We start from the raw sequence: 25,867 nt of genomic DNA, 5'->3' as shown, positions 1-25,867 counted from the left end.
AGAATACGTCTTTACATTAAAGATGTCTCAGGTTAGGTGAGCCAAATCTCACCCACTTAGTCTTCACCTTTTCAACTTATCTGCAGCCTATGTGCTTGAAATGTTGCTTCTTCCTGTTACTGTCATCTCCTTTTCATGTGATTTATTGTTATGTTTTTTTAATCATGTTATCTTCCCTAATTTAGTGTCATATAATGCACAGATTGTATTTTGATTGAATAAAATGAAGTTTCACTGCATTTTAATTTCTCTCATGCAATCATCATCAACCCAAATTTATGTTTTTCCAAATTTCATTGCTTTATGTTATATTGACACGTATACTGACACTGGAGTAACTCCCTTCACCACCGAGCATTGCTCTGTCTCTCAGTAGCGTCCCTTAGAATACTTGACAGATTAGTTTAAAGTTTGACTTTCCATGACTTTTACAAATGGAAATGATGATCTTTGTGCAAAGAGGTAAGTATTGCATACTCCTGTTGAAACAATCAGTAACGTCTGGGATTGACTGTAAGAGGCAATGGAGTATTCAAGGGTCCTTAATGTTAATGCTGATTCTGTTCATTTTTAGCTAAGAAGAGAAATATAAATGGTATTTCATCAACCAAGGAAACTGAGGTGGTAATTTCACTGACAATCATTACAGAAAGATAAAGAAAGGCCGACATTCTGTTAGATGCTAATATACTAGTTGATCACCAGGGGAAACCAGTGTGTTGCAGCTCCAAACAATGCAACTCTGTGGCTCAGCTGAGCAGTAAAGTTATCTGTAATAAAATATGCAGATTCCTTTCCTTTCCTTTTCCTTCCTTTCCTTTCCTTTCCTTTCCTTTCCTTTCCTTTCCTTTCCTTTCCTTTCCTTTCCTTTCCTTTCCTTTCCTTCTTCCTTTCCTTTCCTTTCCTTTCCTTTCCTTTTCCTTTCCTTTCCTTTCCTTTCCTTTCCTTTCCTTTCCTTTCCTTTCCTTTCCTTTCCTTTCCTTTCCTTTCCTTTCTTTCCTTTCCTTTCCTTTCCTTTCCTTTCCTTTCCTTTCCTTCCTTTCCTTTCCTTTCCTCTCCTCTCCTCTCCTCTCCTCCTCTCTCTCCTCTCCTCTTCTCTCCTCTCCTCTCCTCTCCTCTCCTCTCCTCTCCTCTCCTCTCCTCTCCTCTCCTCTCCTCTCCTCTCCTCTCCTCTCCTCTCCTCTCCTCTCCTCTCCTCTCCTCTCCTCTCCTCCTCCTCTCTCCTCTCCTCTCCTCTCCTCTCCCTCTCCTTCCTCTCCTCTCCTCTCCTCTCCTCTCCTCTCCTCTCCTCTCCTCTCCTCTCCTCTCCTCTCCTCTCCTCTCCTCTCCTCTCCTCTCCTCTCCTCTCCTCTCCTCTCCTCTCCTCTCCTCTCCTCTCCTCTCTCTCCTCTCCTCTCCTCTCCTCTCCCTCTCCTCTCCTCTCCTCTCCTCTCCTCTCCTCTCCTCTCCTCTCTCTCCTCTCCTCTCCTCTCCTCTCCTCTCCTCTCCTCCTCCTCTCCTCTCCTCTCCTCTCCTCTCCTCTCCTCTCCTCTCCTCTCCTCCTCCTCTCCTCTCTCTCTCCTCTCCTCTCCTTTCCTCATCATGGGAAGTTACAAATCAGAAACAAAGAAACAAACAAAAAACACCACCACCTCCAACAAACAAACAAAAACCAACAACAAACAGATTTAATTATTGCAATGGGAGAAAAATAATATATAAATATTTTTCCATTACTTTAAGGTTTCTTTGGGCAATTTAAACATACATCATGAAAAGCAATTTATATAGCGATTTTTCTTCCTCAAATTAGTAACACAGGGAAAAATCAGTAGCTACACTATAACCTCAATTATCTAATTGTCAGGGGAACACTATAATGGTCCATCTTTTGACAGTAGTGAATGTGGAAACTTGAAGAAATACAAGAGCCATAATAGCTACTTATGAAATATGTCAGACTTTTTAGCCTTTCATTTTGAAATTTATGCCATGAAATACAAGGTTATGTTCTTTATGGAGGCACCTAGATCAGTGTGTCTGTGTACGGGGACAGAGAGAAAACTTGAAGAGGCAATGGGTGAAATGAGAGCCAAGTTTTTTAAGATGAAGAATAACACTTGTGTGGGGAAAAAATTACACACAAGCAGAGTTGGTTTTCTCAGTGAGAAGAGTCAAGGGAGAAAAGGAAAGAACATTAAATTACAATTATCTAAGTCATTATGCCTTTCCCTGCTGCTTATTTCTGTATTTTCATTTCTCAAGCTCTTTAAGAGGAAACTGATATCATTGCAACTGCTGTTCATTATTATTTCAATCTTATAAAATGAAACTTTATAGAATATCTTTCAGTAATAGGAGACTTTCTAGCTATTGGCAGACTGCTCATAAGTGATAAGAAACAGTTTAGTAATAAGCTTTCCTTCAGCTAAATATAGCATATACACTTTAAATGCTGTGGCTGTAAACAGGATGTGCAGTGTAGAGAAACTGTTTAATATTCCAAGTTTACTGCCAGCTTAAAATTATAAAATACATACTTACTTAAGCAGAAATAAATATTTCTGGTGATAAAAATAACAGAAACACATGAGATCATAAGCAGGATTTGATGCGTTTAGAAACGTAACTGAATTTGAAAAAGTATCTCTTATTCTATAGAGGGAGGATAAGAAATCAAAGACCTGGAAAAGGCTGAAGAACACCTATGTTGAGTTACTGTATTAGGACTTGGCATATTCTATAATACCTTGTTAAATGTGGCACAGTGTCTAAGATCAGAGAAAAAAAAAAGAAGCTGCTCAAGGACCTCTTACACCAGTCTTTTTTTGTCATTCTGTCATTCCCAGTAAAAAGTAAGAGTAAGTAGGTGGAAGAAAATGGGCATGCCCTTGCCCCCATTTCTCAGTGGCCATTTTCTGTGAGTTTTTTCATGAGTTACAGTGTTTTGACCTGAGTGGATTAGCTCTGCTCAAATAAGTACAAGAATCAAATGAATGTAAAAATGAAACTTAGATTGCCTTTTTGTATCATCTGGTGAGGTATAGACAGTGTCACCTACCAGAACCAATCAATTTGCTGTAAATAGGCCTTGAGTATTAAAGTCTATAGGTGTAATACAGTAATATAAACGTAAGGTACTGAAGTATGAATGTTCCTTGAATTAATTTGGCTTGATAAGGGCTCCATTAGCAGTCAGTTTTGTCTCAAACAGCCAGCCAGCATTAACTAAAATCAGTAGTGCGACTTACATTGAGGGCTTTTACTTCTGGATGACAATTTGAGGTAAAGACGATACTTCAACTGTGTTTACCTCTAAAGTGAAGTCAAGATGACTTTTTGTTTCCCATTTATTTATTTATTTGGAAAAAGAGACTGTAACAGTCTGTAGAGACACTGGCATGGATTATTTTAGGGTGATTACTTTTATTGTAGATATTTACTATGGAGTGATATAATACACACTTATATAAAACACACTTGTGAGTATGTAGGAGATCGGAAAAATAGTACACGAGTACCCTTCAGAGGAAGATAAAGGATCTACAAGGGACAAGTCACTCAAGGTAGATGTTCTTCATGAAATAAAACAGCAATTTTTGAACTTTCATTCCCTTTCTTTTGTGCATAGTTAATCTTCTTTTAATCGTGTAATGCATAAAAAAGGAACACCTGCCCCAAACACACGCGTTACTTTCAGCTCTTTAATAAAACAAGGTGATGAGCACTCCACTGTAACAGTTATAATCCAAATTATCTGTTAAGCTTTTACAGTAAACCTGTTAAGAGAGACAGGTCTACAACTAAAGCCACTTCTCCCTCCACCTGCTTCTTTCAGTGCATTAAATTTTTGTGATTGCTGTAGGAATTTGCAATCAGAATTGGCATAAGAGTGACCACCAAGATTGCATTTTTGATGCTTATTTCCTAGCTGTGCTTTGAAAAAAGTGCTAGTAAGATTACTTTGAGTGTTGTAGTAAGATTACTTTGAGTGTTGTGATTCCTGAGTATTTTAGATGAAAATCTTACACTTGCCATTACAGGTTTTGCTTTCAAAATGATCTTTTGCCCCACCCCCACTGTGTGTATAAGACTGTGAAATTATGTGTGACACTTCAGAGCCTTCATTGCTTTGAGAAGTTCATATATGTAATTCCTGGTGCACCTTCATTTATTCATGAGGAAAAGTACCACACTTTCCCTTCTGAACTGTCACTGAATCAACACCCTGACTTTATACCAGGGGGACACCATTTAGCTACAACTTCCAGTTTTTCAGTTAATGTAACAGAAGGTTTAGCTCCTGGTAGTTAGAAAAGACCCACTGGAGTTGCCCCAGGGACAGTCTATTAACCTCTGTTCTCTGCTAACATTATTGGAGAAATGATATTCTGCCTGGTGGGCTCCTAGGTTCATCTGCAAATCATATTCCATCTAAAATCCATATGAATTAAGGATAAGTAAGTGACTGTAAGATAATTACTGTAGAGCTCAATCTCTATAAAATGTACTGCTCATATCTGTAACCTGCAAACTGTGTCTGCAGTGAGTCTTACACATTGTCACTATACAGTGTTCAGCAGCCTGAGCATATCTATCAAGAAACAGTTTCTTAACTGCAGAGTGCACACAACTACTTCAATTACTTATGAATCTTAATCTTTGATGTGTTGTGGGGCCTGACAAAAAATCCTTTGGACATTTTCAATGATTTGGCAAGGAGTTACAGCAGGCTTGAGAGAAGACCTATGTATAGCAGGGTAAGTAGCTGCAATGATTACTGGCTTCTTTCATTGTTAATTAAATATAAAAATTATATCCCATATTTTTTATAGATTGGTCTAATTTTGACATCTATTTTCAACTTCACTTCTCTTCTATGTTATAATATATATTATTTCCTAATTATGAAAAATCCAGTGAAGCTGACAGAAGTGAGTGTAAATTAGTCACAAAGGATGAAATATGATTAATGGTAGGCCAAGCTGTCAATGAATGCCTAGAAATATTAAGACTTTTAAGAAAAAAATCTTTAAATGGAACTAAAATATACTAAATCTTAATAAAGGTAAAGCTGTCAACCATATGCAAAAAATGGCTGAAATATTCAACAGACGACATTTTGTTTTTTAAAAGAAACAACTTATTGCATGGTTACAGTAGCAAAATACCTTTGCCTGTGTACCTGTCTAGAAGGATATGACAATCAAATATATTAATGCATTATAATATTCATATTACAAAGCCAAAATCTCAGAAGTTAGTTTAGCATCAGGTAGAGATTTCCTTTGAAGTTTTATTACTGTGCTTAGTTTGATTAGCATGATATTGGACTGAGAGCAGTCCTGAGAAGAAGGACCTGGGGGTGCTGGTTGATAAGCTCAACACGAGCCAGCAATGTGTGTTTGCAGCCCAGAAAGCCAACCGTATCTGGGGCTGCATCAAAAGCAGCAAGGCCAGCAGGGCAAGAGAGGGGATATTCCCCCTCTGCTCTGCACTTGTGAGACCCCACCTGGAGCCCTGCATTCAGCTCTGGGGCCCCCAGCACAAGAAAGACATGGACCTGTTAGAGCGAGTCTGGAGGAGGGCCACGAGGATGACCAGAGGGCTGGAGCACCTCTCCTATGAAGACAGGCTGAGGGAGCTGGGGTTGTTCAGCCTAGAGAAGAGAAGGCTCTGGGGGTCTTACAGTAGCCTCCCAGTACCTAAAGGGAGCCTACAGGAAAGCTGGAGAGGGACTCTTTGTAAGGGGGTGGTGTGATAGGACAAATGGGAGTGGTTTTAAACTAAAAGAGGATAGATTTAGATTAGATATAAAGAGGAAATTCTTCACTCAGAACGTGGCGGGGTCCTGGCACAGGTTGCCCAGAGAAGCTGTGGATGTTCCATCCCTGGAGGTGTTCAAGGTCAGGTTGGATGGAACGTTGGGAAACCTGGTCTTGGGAAGATCCCTTCCTAATCAAACTATTCTATGATTCTACAGTCATCTTGAAGAACATTAAGTAGAGCTGAAGGCTGCTATTTTTAGCTGCATTGAGTAGCACCTTCCGTTTCTTCTAATGCTATTGACACTTACTCTAATTAGGGAATTATAAGAAGTCATGGAGCTTTTTGAGAAATAATTGGGAAAAAAAAATAAACACTGAGAAATGGAAAATTTGCTTAACCTGATTTTGAAAGAGGACTGAACAAAGGTTAAAATTTGGATAAGATTTAGCATGGAAATTCCAGTTTAAATGCTTAGTCAGAGAAAATCTTAGTAGACACTGAAAACAGTTACAGAATGGTAAAACATTGGACCACCTTATCAGTAATCATCACATTTGGCCTTAACTAGCAGGTCAGTCTCAGCTGTCCTAATCATTCCCCTGGTACTCCAGTATTTTTGTCAGAGGAGTATCATAGGGACATATACTTTAAAGGGTATCCTTCAGTGGTACTATTATAATTTATATTTTCAGAGTAAAGTTAAAATGAGGCAGCTGGATTCTCTTTTTCCTGGTAGTACTCTGATATATATGATGCAATTCTGATGATACTACTCATTCTGTGACTGCAATTTGGCTGTTAAATTGGCTTACATGTTATGGAAATTTCTGAAGGGGAAAATGCTAACAAAATAAGTAGGTCTGCCTGAATATTGCAGGAACAGTATGTGGTCTCAGATCTATATTTACTTAAAGTGGTGTAATGCAACAAACTTTAGTGGAAAAGTCATTCTGAAATTAAGTCATTCAACAAAGAGTAAAATTTGTATTTCATTTTTTGTATCTGTCATCCTAGATTCAGCTCTCTGTGAGAGAGCTGAATACATTAATTTCTGTTCAAACTGGTTATGCTCATCCACAATTTTAAGGTTGACAACATCCATCTATTTGGACTTCTGTTGATTCTTTCTTCTGTGGTTGAAAAATTTTTACCATCCATTTCTTATCCATCCAGAGTGTGCTTTTTATCTTGATGCTTTTTTTCTTATTGTGATCATGTGCTTTATTCTCCAGCTTGTACATTTTTCACCCACTTATTGTATTGTGCTTACCCATCCATACATCTTTGAAAAGATGACCTAAACTGCAGGGATTTGTCAGTCTCTGCTTCTCATGGACAGAGATCCTGACATATAGACTGGGTAAGATGGGCAGACAGACAGGGGTATTGATTGCTCCCACATGTTTTTCTACATGCAAGTACTATTAGGAGCTTCTAAAAGTGAAGATGGCTAGCAGATGCCTCAGCTCTCGGGTCATGAGAAATCCTGAGCTGCTGCTGTATATCCTCCTGTATGATCACCAGGAAAGACTAAGGAATCAAACTTGGCAATGGGCTTGTAACGGTTTCTGACTTGCTCATACTGCTGTTCTAGATTCCTGCTCTGGACACATTTACATATAAATGCTTACATTTCAAGATATTACCCTTAATTCTACTTCTCAACACTGGAAATTAATCTGCAAAGGTCCAGGTCTACTACTATTTGTAGAGTCCCCGCAGAAAGAAGAATCATCTGTATTTATTTGTTGAGTATCTCCTTGCTTAATGCATGCTTCTTTCTCACCCTAATCTTCGCTAAAACCTTTTCTGCCATTCCTGTAGTGTTGTGGGCAGGGTGAAAGCCAGGTTAGTTATGTAGCAAAAAACAAACTAAACCTTCAGGGCCGAGTCTGCCTGGGCATGTGCTCACAGACTTTGTGTGGAGCATGATGCAAACTACAAAACACAATGCTGTCAGTAAAGCTGCGGAACTCAAGGGCATCAATGTTTCTCAAGCTTCCTTCATCCAAAGCCAGAGGGCTTCTGTAATTTCCTTTGTTCCTTTTTCCTCCTGAGGGACAGCTTTCTTTAAAGAAAATCAAGGATGAGAGATAGGTAAGGCCTGTCTGAAGAGACCAGAGGGAACAGTCTGCTGAACTTGATGCCTGAAGGTAGGGAATTCACAGTTAGGTTGCCCGCAAAGTAGAGAGAGGCAGCATTTCTTATTTGAAAATAACAGAGGCAGATGCAGTCAGAAGTCTGTAGCAATAACATCTATTTTTAAATTCTCCCCTACACCAGAAAGAGCTCCCTCCTAATGAGAAGTCATAGACTGTCGACTGTTTTTTATGGTGACATTTTGCTTCTCCTAATTCTCTTCCTAATGTACTTTTCTAGCAGAGCAAATAATAATTATGAATTATAATCATGTGGTACTATTCTTACCAAACAACAAACTCAACCAGAATAGTGCCAACCAAAGCTGCAAGCAATTTCTCATTTAGGAAAATAGAGTTTTCTGCATTACTGCTACGGGAAAATGTCATATTTCAGCTGATGGCATACATTGTTCTAGACGTAATGATCCTCTTTGTTTATAATGTTGATGAACCACTATGCAACTGCTTGTCAGGTTTTGACTGCACCTGTTTGCAAACTCAGGTAATTATGCTCCGTTGTCTAATTGCTTATTTTATGGATGTTTTGCTCACATGTTTTTAAGCAATGCTGTTTGATTGCAGATAACTAATGGTAGCGATCTCTTCTCATTATCGCACTTTAACATTTGATTTGTCTGATTGCTGCAGGTGGAAACAATAGGTGATGCGTACTGCGTTGCGGCAGGGCTCCATAAGAAAAGCCTTAGTCATGCTAAAGCCATTGCCCTGATGGCACTGAAGATGATGGAGCTTTCAGAAGAGGTCCTCACTCCAGATGGGAGTCCTATTAAGGTAACCCCTTTGTTCTTTATTCTCAGCTAGTCAGTGGTAAATTGGCCTGATTAATTCCACTGTTTTCTGTTGGTAGAAATCTACTGCCAGGAGAATTTGAAATTGCATTAAGATTTAACAGTCTTTCTTATGATCATATAAAGTGGATGGTGTCCATCAACATTCACAGCTACTTTAGTAAACACAGCAGATGACACAAAATCAGCAGAGACCTAAAATGCACATTATGCACATTTTGGTAAATGTAGGGATTTACTTTGGACTAGATGTCACTTTGTCATATGCTTATTTGTAGCATTATACACAAATAGGTGCACTCCTGGAGCCTTTCTTCTAGTTCAGTTTAGTGTGAGAAGACAGTTCACATGTTTCAGGAATGTCCCATGCTACAAGCCAAAACGTGATGACATTTCGAAATACATTTCAGAAGTAGGCTCCTGATCTGAACTTCAGCACTGTTGTGGAGGCACTCAGTTCTGCATCTCTGAGGGGCACATGTCTCTTTTATAAATAGCTGATCTGAATAAAAGAGTGTGTGGACTGCTTGCTCTTTCTTGGTGATAATGTATTTCCTTCCCATACAACTCAAGTTCTTCATACTAGTTGATATTGGAGGTAGCAGGAGGTGGAAAAACATGTCCATTTTGTATTAGTTTAAAGTTCCACTCTGCTGTTCTGCTGCTTTTGATCTTGCACTGACCTTGTAGTTGCTAGCATTTGGAATGAGTAATAATGAAGTGAAAGATAGAAATTCAGCAGGGAAAAAAATCCATGCATTTCTTTTACAAGGTTTGGATTACATATTGTCTTTATTATGTGTACTCACTCCTGTTTCTGGTTAAATTGTTCTTCCCTTAACACAAACTTTTTGTTTTCAGAGGAAATGGAGGGATTATTTAGAACAATAATTCAACACTGTCTAAAGCCTATAACAAAAGCCATATGTAGCTGGATAAGAAGGCTGGACAGAGTTTCCATGGGATAATTTATATCATTGTTGAGTTGCACTTTGCAAACTGCAATTTCTTTTATCTATTAAAAATGAGGGTTTCAACCATGGATTTTTTTTTCCAAGAATTCAAAGACATTTTGAGGTTTTAAAACTTGACAGAAAATAAATAAAACTCAAATATTCAGTGTTGCTGAGATGCTTCTTGACCAATGAGAATATTACTAAGTTCCAACCTTTCTCTATTAGTTAAATCAAATCTTGAACTATATTACTTGAACTCTTTTTATGTGTCAAGAGTTCAATCAAGAGAGCTTTAATCTAAATGAATTGTTATGCTCTGAAAGGAGAAAGGAGAGTGTGGACACAACTCAGCTAAGCTAGAAATTCTATGAAATATAGCAACACAATACTAAAATGAAAATATATTAAGTTCTGGATTAAATATTTCCATTTTTTAGTATTGATGGTTTGGTTGATTTTTATTTATTTATTTATTTATTTTTAATTCCAGAAGAAAATATTTATTTGATTACTGCAAAATGTCCACATATCCAAAAACATAACTTTTTGTAAAAATGCCTTGGACTATGGATGTGGAACAAAAATTCTGGAAAAGTTTACATGGGCATTTATCAAACACAGAACAAGCATTAAAAGACAAATATTTTCTAAAGACTGAAGAAGAGATAACATTTTAAGTTTTGATGTAGGTAATCATTTACCAATTCATGAAATTGGTATTCATTTACTCCAATCAAAATAGATTTTCTAGATTGATGATTTCTCCATTTTTCCAATGAGTATAACTGATTAATACATTCTATCTAAACTGTCATACACTGCCTTCCAGATCCTCTCCAACTTATTACTTTCTTATGAATGATTCCTGCAATCATAAGGAAATTTTGAAGGTGTATATTTTACTCTTAGACTCACAGTTTGTGGCTGTTTTCATTTCTACTGTCATTTTTCTTTTGCAAAATTATTTATGGTTTCAGTGACTGCATAAGAAAACCTATAAAAGAAAGAATATGAAGACAATGCATAGCAAATATGCATGCATAAAAAAGAAAGTGCTAAGAATAACTGCATATGTTCAAAAAGTCCTAATGAACTTCCTTTTGAATTCAGAACTATCAGTTCATCATAACTTATGCTGAAAGTAGAGGTACTGAGAAGGTCCTCAGTGGGCGTTAGTTATCCTGTTTTCAGTTTTAAGTGTGAGTGATTTCAAAGCTGCAGGGCTGGTGATACCAGCTAATCACATCTCCAGGGTGACAAAAGCTTAGGAAATTATTGTTGCCTTTGTGCTGAGCCTGCTAATTCATGTTTAAAAAAATGTATCATTTAGAAAGGCTTCTTGATTAGATTTTAAATATATCAGGGTTAGGATTCCTCTCACCTGGATTTCTACTCCGTAAAAACTATAGAAATAAGGACTTTTGGAGAAGTCTACTCTAATTTGTCCTACTTTAGGTATCTGCTCTTGTATGAGATGAATCACACCCTAAAACTGTGTATTTTCTCAGTTGTCTGTGAGGGAAGTCTGTAGACCTAGCCTAAATGTGGCTGTCTACACTGAAAGCTTCTACACTCTGTCAGATGAATCCTCCTACAAATGGCAAATAATGCATAGTTTTCTTGCTGATTATGTCAATGATCGTCACAGTTAAGTGTATGCACTACTTCTAAATTGAATTGGCACGACTAACTTCCAGCCAATGCTGAGTTGTATAGAGCAGCTCCTGTATTCATTAGTTTTTCACAAAACTGTGAAGGTGTCCATTGTGCCACAGACTCCTCTTAACAAATACACCATGTGCATAATCCACCTGAAGTTTAAGGAACCCCTAAGTGTGTGTAAATGTTATGATAGACTCAGCTCAGGACTGTTAATAGGAAACTTATTGCTTCACAGACTTTACAATTAGGCCTCACCATTAAAATAGTTAATATATTAACTATTATATAACAGTAGATGTGAAGTACACTCCGTGAGCTATAAAATGGTCTCACTTCTAAACAGTGAACTAGAATGTATTCTAATGTGGTTACTTTGAACTGGTCCTATTGATATGGATGTCAAAACAAGTGTAGTGTTTTGACTATATTTTGACCTTAATTCATATCTCTGACTCACGTTACTGAGACCAATTTACATTCCTTGAGTCCTTGCCAAGTGTTTCAAATATAGAATACTGATGCAGTTTGTTTTTTTTTTTATTATTTTTTTTATTGAAAAGCCTGTATCAGAGGGCACTTTTCCTCATGCTGAACTCTCTTTTTGATATTTTTGACAGTTTTCATGAACAACTGTGGCCTTCATTCTTCTGGATGGTTTAACTAGCTGTTTTGAAAATAAAACAAAACAAAACAAAAAAACAACAATTACTTCACCAACTCTGAGAAAAGTTTTCAAAACATAATTCCTAAAAATAAGGGACTTTCTGATCTCAGGAGTAAGTAACAGTCTTCTCAAGTTCTCCCCCCCCCCACAAAACTGGCTGATAAACCTGGACTGAATAGGAGGAAGTTTTTCTCAGCCATTTTATATAATATGTGACACCACAGTAACTTGAAGTTTGATTTCTGTTAATAGGCAGACTATTATAGAACAGTTATTCTGTTCTGACTGCATCTTCTAATAAGAAGTAAACATGCTAAAGTCTTGGTGTTTGCACTGGATTTCTTTTCCAGAGGCATACCTCTTGTTTGAGTTCTCTGAGTTCAGCAATGGAAAATGAGTTCAGAAGTTATCCCTTAGCTTGTTGGGGGTGTGACTGATCATGATGCACATTTAAGATGGCCAATTTCTTACACAGGCAATGTTTTTTGTTTTTTTTTTTTTTTTAAGGCAGACTCGAGTTAGGAATCTCTTCGGGTTGTCCTGCTTGCAGTGATTTCAGCTCTGGGGAAGCATAACAGCAATTATGAAATGTAGTGCTTTTTATTTGATGATTACTCGATTAGATACATCTGGCTTTATGATTATGCTTTACAGAATATATATATTTTCTAAATTACTTTGATGAATATATTTCATTGTCATCTCAGGACTGAATTTACCATAATGTAAATGTTTACTTTTTGTACTGCTTGAAATGATCATCCCCTGTGATAACAGCTTTATTGACATCTTATTGAATGACAATTACACATCCCCAGAAAGGGACTTGGGAAGTTAGGGAGAAAAAGTAAATGAATGAATGAAAAATACTATAACACATAAGTGAGAATTTAGGATAAGATTTTCACCCATAACGTGCATTAGCAGACAATCAAACGAGGTTTGTTATCTGGGTTCACAGTTATCATTTGAAAGTATTCATTGGAGACTTTATGAAAAATCTGTCCCTTAGAGGACAGAGGACCTGTGTGACTAGCAAACACTGATGGGCCTCAGGATGGTGACAAGATATAAGAAGCAGGTCTGCTTTATATCCAGCCCCTGGTCTCACCCTGTGAGTCAGAGCTCCTAGTGTGCTGATGAGGGCACCGTGCAGCTGACATGTACTCTGGCATTTGTCACTTCCAGCATAGCCAAGGGCAGTGGAAATGCACAGACAGAATGAAGACCCCAGGCCTGCACTCCTTATACCAGTGTGAATAGCCTGTGATTTGCACAGTAATGAAAAAAATTTTGCAGAGAGAATGAGTGGGCTATATTATAGCAGCCTCCGCAAGTCCTATCATCAGTGTTGTAACACAGTCTGCTCTTTTGAAAGAAATATTTGTAATGGAAAATGGGCTGACAGTTCTCCTGTGAGTGATGGAGGATACCATATTTTTTACTCAGTTCTATTTGAGGCAAAATCCCATTACTATAACATGAGCTAAGGCCTTAGTACAAAAGAAGGACTTCTGGCTCTGACACTGCCTGTAGAATTGGATATATGTTTTTATCCTTTTGCCAAAATGTATTTTAGTCCAGAAGCTCTCATATGATTTAGCATCTGCACCACTAATTATATGTAGTGCCCCATGACTGTAGTTTGAAAATATGGATTTAAAATTCCCTCCTACATTTAAGTGAGCATTACTTGAATTTATGATATTCTTCATATTTTACTGTATTTCTTCAGATAAAGTGGAAGCGTGTTAATTTTAATAGCTAGAGATAATGCTGTAAGAAGAATTCTCCAGAGCATAAACCTTTAGAGATAAAGGTCACAAAGCGTATCTCATTTAATGTGTTTAAACCCATCAGATATCATCAATGGCATCACTTTTTATCATGCTTCAAATCCTGCCCAATTATTTAATAAGCAGTGTGTATCCTAAAGACACAGAAAGGTCTCCTCTGCAGTTTGTTGTTAAAAGGGCTGGTCTGGCAGAACATACCTAGTTTTGACTAATGAGATTTTCACAAGAGGTTATTCTGTCAGATTGACAGTTTTTTTGTGTGTTTTTTTTTTTTTGTTTTTTTTTTTTTTTTCCACTGTGTGAAGGTGGTTCTAGTAGGGCTGTGAAGAGATATAGAACTGGGAACACACTGAGGAAAAGTGAATGACTTACATGAAGCTGGAGAAATTAACTGCAGTTATATGGAGTTGTTGTATACAGGTGATCTTAACTAAAACATACAGTTTTTCAAAACATGTTTTGAAAATTAATTCACAACATGTTTTAAAAGATGTTTTAAAAGATGCTCCACTACAGCAGAAAATTGTCATGTATATTTCAAATTCTCATGTTAATAATAACATGAGAATTAGGCCTGTAAATGCTTTAATCAGAAACTGAAGCAAACACATACCCTCAGTTTTCTGTCTGTTTACCTGCTAACAACCAGTTCATGAAATAATCTAAAGTGGAGGAGGTTTTCTAGCTGATGCTGGCTTCAGCTGGATTAATTAATTCTCAGGTGAAGTAGGTGGGACCTTGTATTCACTGGGATTGCAAGGCACATAGTCTAGTCCTTGGCTCAATTGTTTCTTTGTTATCAAGATATGCTGTGTTTGCAACTTCTAACTTTCAGATGTGCATTGCCAAACCTGTTTTTCTATTGGATTTATAAACCACGCTCAAACAATGTAGTCTGGTCACACTATTAACACAAGAGCCTGTCTTTGTCTTTCAGCTAGCAAAAGAAAAACAGCATGACAGAGGGAGATTTTCATGTTGAGGTTGGGATTAACCTCATCTAATTTCAAACACTGACAGTGGAGGAAAATGCATCAAAATAGCTCCCTCTGTAAAAGGAGAGAATATAGGTATTTTAGTCTATACTTATCTGATATGCTTTCAGTGTCTACCTCATAATGAAATATTTGAATGTATGTTTGTCAGGTAAGTCCTACCTGTAGGGTGAGCAGGCTAATATGCTCTCAGATATATGGATGATCCCAATGGAGGGAGATGGACTGAAACACAGGTTCAAATCTTTGTTCAGTCACAGCCTTCCCATTTGAATTCTAGATGTTTTCCAGGCATTCCATACTTGAACTTCCTAAACGTACAATATAGGTGAGAGCTAATGCTTTGCAGCACGTCTAAGTTGTCTGACTTTACAGCCATGCCACTGCATTAGTTTTAATTTGTGTTGTCTGTTTATATGCCTGTTTTTGTAGTGACTGGAACAATGAAAGCCTCATTTTGATAAACCTCTGATCTCTGCTTCTGAAGTGGTAAATATTAGTAAGCATGAACTCTGGCTCCTGAGTAAAGGTGTGAAGAGACAAAAAGTCTCTCTGTGCTGTTCATGCCCACGGTGAGAAGGACACATGGCAATGGGCAATGAGTTTTAGTGTGTGTAGCATCTTCTGCCTGCTCATTAAGTGTTCCCTTTTGCATTATGGTAATATGGCAGTTGGGCCCAGAACACAAGTAGAGTGAAAGTACTGACATTTGCTTGAATATATGCTTTTTATGAGTGTCTAAATGAAGCAGCCATTCCCAAACATACAATGAAGGAGAGTACTCCAGTGAGTGTTATCTGTGTAATCCTTTTCAGTGTGTCTTGCCTTGTTTTAATTTAGATTGTGGCGTGCTACCTAGTGGTCCTCACCAAATGTGCATCTTTACGTAAGCAGTGACAGGTTGTCTGCTTTGTTTTAAGTTGTTGAAAGGATGACTGCTGATGCAGGCATTCTCATCAGCCGTGTATGAATAGCTGCGGTGTTACTGCAATGCTCCTAGCTCCATCTGTGGTCTCCTAGCAACTTCGCCTTGTACCTAATGTCTAAATCAGCCTCTGGAAGGTATATAATATCCTACTTCAGGCTGGATAGCCTCAAATAACTAATTTCATTGTGTTAAAAGAAAAATAAAATCTGAAACAGTTCCACAAAAGAAACACTTCATTAAGAAATATTTTGACTAAAAATGGTTGAAGAAGACAGTACAATGGTTTTACAGGCTTACCAACATTTGGGCATCATTACTCCTTTGGGGAGCCTTTAGAGCTGCACGTCTCAGGGCAAAGCTAAGTGAAATGGAGAGCCTAAGCCAGCTCTGGAGACAGTTCCCTGGACTTGAGGAGAGTTTTAGTTCCTGCTCTATACCTGGCTTTGGAAATGCGAAGTGAGAGAAACTGGTCTCCATGGCTCACTAGGCTTCTGGGAAATTGCAGGTTTTATTAAGCTATCCTAGGGGAAAAATTAAACCTTCCTCAGCCCTCCAATCATTTTCACTCAAGTGCTTCCTTTTGCCTGATTTTAATAATAATCTTTATTCTTATTTCAAAAACCACACCCATTATTTTCAACTTCCATTCTTTGGAAGGAATTTTATCATACCCAGTTATATGTTACGCCCACTGTATGACAATGTTACTGAATATGTGTTGTAATAACAAGGGTAAGTGGGGTTTAATATAACTACTAGGTGCACAACAGCAGCTTTGTGGAAGAGGTTGGTCTGAAAAATCAGGCAGATATTTATTCTGCTGAAGAAGGATGTTGCCCAAAGGGTTGGTTGCTGTTTCAGATGGCATGCATTTCTTGCTTTAATCAGGTAGCAGGGCAAAATCTGTGGTAGATGATAAAGGTAGACTTTTAAAGCTACCAGAGTTTGATCCTCCACAGCACAAGTGTCAGCCTGCTGTGGATGAAATTGCAGAGCACAGAAACATGATATCAGGATTGGCAACACAATGTAAGCCCAAGCTGAATGAATTAATTACAAGGCTATGAAGATATTATTTTTCTGACTTCTGGGAGGAAGAGACCTCAAAGATGAGCAGAGAGCTAATTAATAAAGTGTGGATCACTGGGAAGAGAATTTGCCTTCGGACCTAGGCATTCTCCTCTCATGCATTGCTTTCTTTGACATTGCTCTTCTAAGAGCAGGAATCACAGAATCATTAAGGTTGGAAAAGACCTCCAAGATCATCTGGTCCAACTGCCCCCCTACCACTAATATTATACACTAAACCACGTCCCTAAGTACCACATCCAACTTTTCCTTAAACCCCCAGTGATGGTGACACAAAGCCCTATTCTGTCTACCCTTGTCTCCACGGCAAAAGTGAAACACACTTGTAAAAAACAGGGTACGTACCCAGGGCACCTTGTGGACTTTTCTATTATTAGTTCACAGTGACTATTCCATGTTCACAGCAGTTTGTGATTCACAGGATTTAGGTTTTACTGACTACAAAAGCATATGTAATTCAGATTTGCCTGTTCACTAAGGCACACCTTGCTGTGACGGATGTACCTAGTTCATAAGTTTGTCCATGTGCCTCACAGTGAGCATTCATGACCTCCTTCACTTAAGTAAGTGCAGAGGAAAGACAAGAGATGGTTTCAAGATTTAATTCCTGCATGGGATTTGTGGCCACAGGATGTGCAGCTGGATTGCAGGGTTAGATTTAAGGTCACCGGTCTGATTCTCACGGTTCAGCGGTTTTTCCAGACACAAGCGCCTCCAAGTAATGTACCATATGTCTGGCTAGTAGTAGAGCTGGTCGGGAATTTTCCATGGAAAGCAGTTTTTGGCTGCAAACACTAAATTATCAAAACCAAAAACCTCCTTAGAAATGCCTGGCTACATTGTCATAAGTCAAGAACATAAAATTTTTATTTTATGAGAAATATTTTTTCTTTTGTTACAGAACAGCAAATAGATTAGTGACTAGGACAATCACCTGAAAAAGATTAAAAAAAAAAAAAGGAATTAATACAGAGTAAAGGATTGAATTAGTGTAGTAGTGTCTGTGTCCTTTGGGGGGAAAAAAAAAAAAAGAAAAAAAAAAGGTTTTCTTGGCTATAGAGGATGTAAACTACCCTATGAAAAACATTTTGTATTGGGGCAGTTTGCACAGCTATGAAATTGCACATTTTGGTTTAGACTTGCTTCACTCAGTGGAGTACTTCCATGCTGAGGCTGAAATTTTCAACTCTTATTATTGTCATCAACTCTTAAACTTTTTATTCAGGCAAAAGAAACCAAACAAAAAAACAAAAAAACAGGAATAAATACAAACCACCAACCCACTAGGTTGATAAATAATCAAATCTGAGATGTATGCTGGAAATTTAGGATGTTGACATTGTTATATCTTCAAGAAAACAACAATAAATGTTTACAAAGTGAAAACCAACATGTGTATAGTGATATTATGGATTTGTAAAAAAAAAAAAAAAAAAAAAAAAGTCAAAGCATTTTATAATTTAAAGAATTGGGCTAGGGAACCCAGGGTGGCTGAATGCTGAGCTTTTATTTCTGGTAATTCAGGAGTCTATGTCACTGAATATCTTCTTCCCTTAAGTGTGTCTTTCTGTCATATAAGACGTAAAAGACAGATTTCCACTGTCAGCTACGAGAGTATTTTTCCTGTCTTCTGAGATGGAGAAGAGATGGAAAATGCTAAAACAACAAAAAAACAAACAAAAAAAAAACAACAAAGTAAGTATTGATAAGACAAAATTCACAAGCATATGATAATTCATGGAAAGTAAATAGTAGTACACCGAGAAGCAAGCACAGATTTTTGTGTATAAATAGTCCTTTTGTGGAGTCCAGCCACATATGCATGAACAGAAAATGCTGCTAGTTTTGAATTGCTTCCTCTCTGAGTTAATAGACACAGGTGCTCTGACAAAAAGACCTCTGAGTGGGAATTAGTGGGGAGAAGACTTTGCTTTTTACAGCAGTAGATGTAGTCTTTACCTGGGTGTCTATGTTTCCAGCTGTTGAGATGCTGCCAGACAGCTGCTGCCCTGTGCTGTATTGCTGCAGCATTTGCCTCTCCTTGTGCTTCAGCATCCAAGCTGTCTGCACCTGCTTTTTGGTCTGCTTCTCTTAAGGAAGTCTCTTCTGGCCCATGCTAGTGATAGGAGTGAGGAACCTCCTTTACTGTCCTCTGTCACATATGTTGTATTTTCCAGGCTGTGTAGTATTTTATTTTCAGAACCACCAGTACTTCACCAATGTCCCTTCATTTTCTTTCTTTTTTCCAAGGGTCCAAACAGTGGAGTTGCCTAAACCAATTGCTTTTTTCTGGGGTCATAATGAGCAAGTAAATAGTGAGGCAAATCAACCTCCTTTTATCTGACCCTATTCTGTAAGTAAAAGATGGTATGTACACAGAAGCCCTCTGATATGGAGAAGTAACACATCCTCCTGGATAATGCAACTTGGGCATTCATTGTGCTAGGTGACAGTGCTAGCATATCTCCTTTCTCTTTCACCCTCCTGCAGATAGGAGAGAAAATCACACGAGAGGTCCTCTTCTACATTTTCTTCTCCCCTCTCTTTTGTTTCCTACTGCATGGATACTTTTGAATGAGGTCCACAAGAATTAAAAAGAAAACAACAAAAAATGGAGCTGAGCTGTTCCATGCCTACTTTTTTATACCGCAAATGCTCTGTTATGCATTTAAAAGGTGTAGTTACCTTGTCCCTTTGTAAGGTTTCTCCATCTGTTAATATAATTTTGCTGGGAGGACTATGCTCACTGCAGAAAAGGGCTACTACCAGCCCTGCCAACAGAAAGATTTCCCATCTTGTGAGGAAGAGCACCTTGGTAACCCTTGTCTTTTCTGGCCCTGAACTGACAGCAGAGCTTTGCACAGATTCCCAGAAGAACTGCCTTGTGTCTGGCACTGGTTGTGTCTTTCTCAGCCCCACTGGGTAATCCTGTAGATATGTTAACCTTTATACAGCTCTGGCTGCATACTCAATATTTAGGGGATTTTAGGAGCAGCTGCTTGCATCCCTTTGCAAGACCAAGGCAAAGCAGTTGTATTTTTTAATGAGAATTCACTACTTTTCTTCTTCCATTTCCTCCAACACACACACCTCTGAGAGTAAAAGTCAAAGTCTGCTGTTTTATGCACCATTTAGAAAGCTCTATCGCATATCTGTTGTCATTATGCTGTGCTAAACAGTGAGTCATGATGCTGTGCTATATTTGAGTGAACAGTTCAGATGGGGGGTGGATGCCAAAGGATAATACTTGGCCTTCTGTTTGAAGATGACAAGTTCAGAAACATTGTTCAACTGTTTTAGAATAGTTTCATTCCCTGAGGAAGAATGTATTTCCTGTCATAAATAAATCCATAAACTAAACGTTTAATGGTATTTCAGCTTCCTTTCATACGAGACAGAGCCTTTTGGAAAAAATGCTAATACTTCAGAGGAACTTGTGACAGCTTCTTCTGTTCAAATGTCGTCCTTAAATTTAAACTAGAGTAAAAGTCATTAAATGTAAATAAAGAGCTTCAGAGGCTTTATATTGAATAACCTGAACTTTTCTGTAGACAAAATGATCTGTATGTTCTGGCATATCTCGTGTCTGATTTTGGGTTTTGCATTTATACTGGAGAGGAGAGGAGAGGAGAGGAGAGGAGAGGAGAGGAGAGGAGAGGAGAGGAGAGGAGAGGAGAGGAGAGGAGAGGAGAGGAGAGGAGAGGAGAGGAGAGGAGAGGAGAGGAGAGGAGAGGAGAGGAGAGGAGAGGAGAGGAGAGGAGAGGAGAGGAGAGGAGAGGAGAGGAGAGGAGAGGAGAGGAGAGGAGAGGAGAGGAGAGGAGAGGAGAGACATTAGCTTTTAATGGAAACGAAGAAACAAGGTAAAATATTTTAAGGATGTTCAGATAGGGGCTTTTTAGTTTCTTCCTAGTATGTGAACCATTTGATTAGGGGAATAAAAAGAAAGATGATGGGTTAGGTTGTACTGGAATTTCTCCCAGCTGGCAGAACTTGGAAGGATCCAAAAGATTATTACCCAGCAGGAAGACATGATTCTTATGTGGGTTTGAAGCTTTCTTACAGGAAAAAGAATCAGCCCTGAGGAAGAAGATGAGAAATGATAGATCTCTGAGATCTCATTTTCATTCAGGGAAAGTAAATATCCACACCAGCAAACACAATGCGTTGGATAATTTCATTCCTATTCTTGCTGAGATGTAGTTTTCTTAGAGTGAACAAGATAATCCTGACATTCAGATAAAGATTATAACCCTAAAGTTTCCACCATTATCTTGAAATTTAAAGAGACAGAAACTGATTAAAACAAGCTTATCTAAAGTGATGATATATTTGTATTCTTGAAATTTGGTGTTCATCTGGGAAACATAAGATAATCTTTACAAAAGGGTATGCTTCCAGTCTTCTGTGGATGTAGAGACATCTCTTACATGAATTGGAATGGAAAGTGAGTAATTAAATCCCTAAATGCCTTATTAAAATTGTGTCTTTTCTGTTGTCTTTCTATGAAATATTATTTTTCTTTCCATGACAGCTTGCTTGGTAGTAGATGATATATTTAGAAAATGGATGAAAACTACCTTTACAAAAACAAACAAACAAAAAAAAAAAAAAACAAAAAAAACTTTAGGTTATTTTTGACTGTGCAGTTTCCAGAGTTCTTTTGTTCTTTTGGTGAGGAGCTAACTGCTGTTGTTACTACTTTACTACTGTTATTTCTACAGGCTGGTCTTTTAGAAATCACACTGTGGCTACAAACTCCTTACAGAATTAGATTTGTATCTGTTGGGAGCATCAGTCTGTTTTACTTAAAAGACACAGATTGAACCTTACCTTCAAGAAGACTTTTCTGTTTTTTGAGTACTCTATGACAGTGACATTGACCAAAAAGGAATATAAAATGATGAACATCTTTCCAATTATTCCAATAAATATTAGTGTTTTTCTGAAAGGAAAAAAAAAAAAAAAAAGTTGTGATCTGAAGGTGGTCTTATTGTTCATAAAAAATTGAGTTTTGTGGTCTGAAAATAAGGCCTCTGCAGAACATCTCAAGTAGGACAATTAAAATCCCTACCCACTCCAAACTGTGTATAGTCAATTGTAAAAGGTGTTTTTATGATGTGTGGTTATAGGATTGTGGTCTTTATTTATGTGGTATTTATTTGTGATTTTTTTTTTTTTTTCAGCTTGTGGTTGACTTTTTATCTTTTCCAGTTTGCAGAGCTTTTTATACACCAACTTCAGTAACTAGTTATTGTACTTTCTTCCCAATATTATCTACAAATCATAATCTCACACAACACTGCTTGCTTAAACTTAGAAAATAGCATTGCTGATCAGTTATAGGTTTGATCACAATTCCTACTCATTTTATCAAAAATAGTCCAGAGGTTATAAGTAATGGATACAATTTAAACTAGGTTAGCTACCTATACATTTGTGAATCTTAGTGGTTTGGGACCTGAGCTCAAGTCATTTGACTTGAGTAGAAAATCTTTTACACTTATCTACCTTTGTTTAGCCTTTGATTTTCTGAGGTGAAGCTGTTTCTGAATATCAGTTTTCAGATACTGGAAGGCATATATAAAGACTTAAAATTTTTGTATCTGTATAACAAGTATGTATGTGTTCAAGAATTTACAGTGTTAGAACTGTACCATCTTGTAAAACCAAAAAAGTGTGGAATGTCTCTTAGGCATTAAAATTAGCATGAGCCATGATTTATCTGCAAGTCTCTGGATTTCTCTTTTTTTCTCTCTTTTACTTTTATGGGTGTAAACAGATGACTCTGAAGGTTTAATCCTATCTGGGAGAGCCTTTGCTTATAGGATACTTGACTATCTGAAGTGTTGAGTATGTTTTAAAAATAAATTTTATTTCAGTTGCACATTTTTATTCAACTATGAATACATTTAAGGAATGTGTGTTTTATAAGAACTACCACAGTCGTGTTGAATTAAAAAATGATGGACTTGCATCTACCAAATCACTGTAGACTTTCACGCTTGTATGCATTTCGCTGATACTTGTCTGCTCTAAACTGCTCTATTTTTGATTCACTTGTAAACATCTATCCTTCTGGACTTACTGAAGTGGATGCTAAGAGATATTCACCTAAAAAAATTAGTTAATAGCCAAGTCCATGTCCCACACATACTTATATTTAGGTTTAGGTAATAACAAAAACTCAGAATCATCATAACAAAAACTCAGAATCATCATAACAAATTGAAGTTGTTCCTTAAATATACATAAGTATTCCACATCTATATATTATGTAGGTATTTAATGAAAGGCCAGATTCAGCAAACCTACGTGTGACTGGTCTGCACCCACATGAGGAGTTTATAGCCTTACAGACTAGTGTTAATAGTAAGAATGATTGTTGAATGTCTAATTTTGCCACTTTTCAATAGCTCATGTATTTTATGGTTAAAAGGGTATGCTTATATCAAAGGGAAGTACAAATACCATAACATTAAAATCTAGGAGGGAAAATGTATTTCAGTAATCCCTTGAATCTGTATGAACTGAAATGGACTATAATCTAGGTTTATTGGATGAGTTTGTTTCAAGACACTTACAGCACAGTACTTGCCCTTAACATATCATGATGGGAAATCTCTGAGTAACTTTACTGCTCAGACACTTAACAGTAGGACAGTTATACTTAAAAAAATAAAATTGTTAACTTAAAAATATGTTCGTGGAGCTACATTTTGTAAAACAGAAGCCAATAGCATGTGTTCCAGAGAATGGGAGTTCAGACAGTTCAAACAATGTTTTCAATTTTGATTTACATGTAGCTTTTGGGATAATCACAATTTCAACTGTAAAGCCTATGGAAGCCTGAGAAACCCATACAGCTTCAAAAAATACAGTGATGGATATTTTCTGTAGATGTCACCTTACTTTGTTAGCTTCTGTGCACTGAGGCAACATGAAAATGTCTCCAAAATTAATAACTGAGTCTTTTATACGCTTTCAAACACTAATTAAATTTCAATACATACTAATTTTAGTATGGACAAGATATCTTAAACACTGAAATATTGTTGCGGGCTGAAGGCAGTTCCATTATTTTTAACTACAAAACACCAGTCTCCATTTCACTGGGCTACGTGTGCATAAGAACTTTCTCAAAGGTGAAAATTAAATATGTTGTGGAGTTTAAATTCAGGGATTTTTGCTGTTGTTCTATTTTGTTTGCTTGATTGTTTGGTTTTTATATTTCTCTATGTGTTTACCACAAAACCTCACATCTCTTAGGAAGGTATTTGATATTCAAATTTACAGTCTCCCTTTTCTTAAATTTTTGGGGAGAACAAAGCATGATTACATTATGTTTGGCACTATATAAAACATTTTCTCTGTCAAATGAAAAGAAAATTTTCACAGGCTCCAGTGACTCTTTCATTTAACCCCATTTGTCTCCAGGGTACTGTCCCTGCATACTGGGCTCATTCTTCAAGTGTTGCATCTACTTTCATGGCCACAGTATTGGACTAGATGGTCTTTTGGTTTGATACAGTATAGTTGTTTTTATTTTCTTATCTAATATATTGCCTAGTCCTGGTCACAGACCTCTGCAGCTAAATGTCAGCTTGTTTTTCTGAAGACATGACACACTTTATGGGTTGGATATCTGAGATAATAAAAATAAAAAATAAATTAAAAAAAAATAAAAAACTGTGTGCTCTGACTGAGGTCATGGCATCTATTTCAGTCTGGTTATCCTACAACATTTTATGGTTGCTTATGCACTGCCATTTCCTCCCCAATGGCTTAGCAGAGAGCTTGTGAAATTGCTAATTATAAACATATTGAGGAGACTATGACATCTTTCTGTTCTCAGAGCTTTCATTATTTCTGAGCACATGCCAAAGAATTTTTAGCCTTTTTGTTTTTCATGAGATCTTCCTTGATTTTTTCCATTTGTTGCATTGTGTGAACATTGTGAGTATTGGTAACCTAAACTACGTGATATCTTTTCTCCTTGGACAGGGCAAAACCTTCTAGTGCATGAGAAGGAATGATAAAAAGCTAAATAAAGACTTCTCTTGTTCACACACAAACACTATTGTTTACAGGAGATGAGATTAATTTTGTAAATATCTGTTCACCAGTAAAGTGTTTAGTTCTGAGTGTTCATCACTAGAAAGAAATGAACTATCATTCAGAATCAAAATGATTGTTTGTAAAAATGAATTTTACTTTTTTTGCAGAGTGAAGAAAGGTTATTCTCATAGTAGAACTGTCTCTCTAGTTATAGCTAAACAAATTTATAAAGCCACACTCTATAATCTACAAACTGTAATATACTTAAGAGTTTCCAATCAAGTTTCCAGTGAGGCTTACCATGGTATTCTGCAGTCATCCTACAGACCTCAACATACCTTGATGTAGAAGCTTGAGTCAGGTATATCATCCTTTTTCTGTTTTTCAACTTTTCTGTAAGTAGAGCCAGCTGAAGCTGCATCCAGCAAATAGCCACCAAGATGATGGAGGGTCTGGAGCACCTCTCCTATAAGGAAAGGCTGAAAGAGCTGGGACTGTTCATCCTGGAGAAGAAAAAGTGCAGGGGGATCTTATCAATGTCTATAAATACTTGAAGGGAGGCTGCAAAGAGGATGGATCTGGTCTCTTTTCACTGGTGCTCAGTTCCAGGACAAAAGGCCATGGGCACAAATGGAAAGACAAAAACTTCCCCCGAACATCAGATTTTTTATTTTTCTTTTATTCTTTTTTTCTTTTTTTACTTTGAGAGTGACCAAGCACTGGCACAGATTGCCCAGAGATGTTGTGGAGTCTCTCTTCTTGGAGATCTAGTTAGAAATAAGCATATATTTGAGAACATTCTCTATGTGTAAGGGACATCTTAAACCCAAAAAATCTCTCTGTAAATGCCTTTGTTTGGAACTAGGACCAAATTGCAACAGACTGCTTTTAATTTGGTCTTCTGAAGACAGAAAAACAACATGAAACCCTGACAACTTCCTAAAAATTATTCTCTGTACTCTCCCACCACTCCTCACCAAAAAAGCAAAAACAGAAAGAAGCCAACAGGAAAAACTTGGTTAGT

General features: G+C 37.3%; 1 protein-coding gene and 1 long non-coding RNA gene across 3 annotated transcripts in view; one reads left to right on the top strand and one right to left on the bottom strand.

The window, feature by feature from the left end:
* GUCY1A2 (guanylate cyclase 1 soluble subunit alpha 2) overlaps positions 1–25,867 on the top strand; it is a 162,784-nt gene that overhangs the window by 99,017 nt on the left and 37,900 nt on the right. For both annotated transcript variants that reach the window (XR_011092382.1, XM_068670338.1), the window contains exon 6: positions 8,538–8,681. Coding sequence is in view for 1 of the 2 variants with exons in the window: in XM_068670338.1 (XP_068526439.1) it covers positions 8,538–8,681 (144 nt within the window). In the remaining variant the exon portion in view is untranslated. The remainder of the gene's footprint in view (positions 1–8,537; positions 8,682–25,867) is intronic.
* Positions 18,048–25,372, bottom strand: LOC137850075 (uncharacterized). The gene is made up of 3 exons (XR_011092241.1): positions 25,182–25,372; positions 21,619–21,730; positions 18,048–18,444 (listed from the first exon to the last, which is right to left on the bottom strand). It is a non-coding gene; the product is annotated as an uncharacterized lncRNA (long non-coding RNA).

The sequence above is a fragment of the Anas acuta genome, chromosome 1 (genome assembly GCF_963932015.1).
Source record: "Anas acuta chromosome 1, bAnaAcu1.1, whole genome shotgun sequence".
NCBI classification, from domain to species: domain Eukaryota; kingdom Metazoa; phylum Chordata; class Aves; order Anseriformes; family Anatidae; genus Anas; species Anas acuta.
The sequence above is the reverse complement of the archived record's forward strand: the minus strand, read 5'-3'. Positions and strand labels throughout refer to the sequence as shown.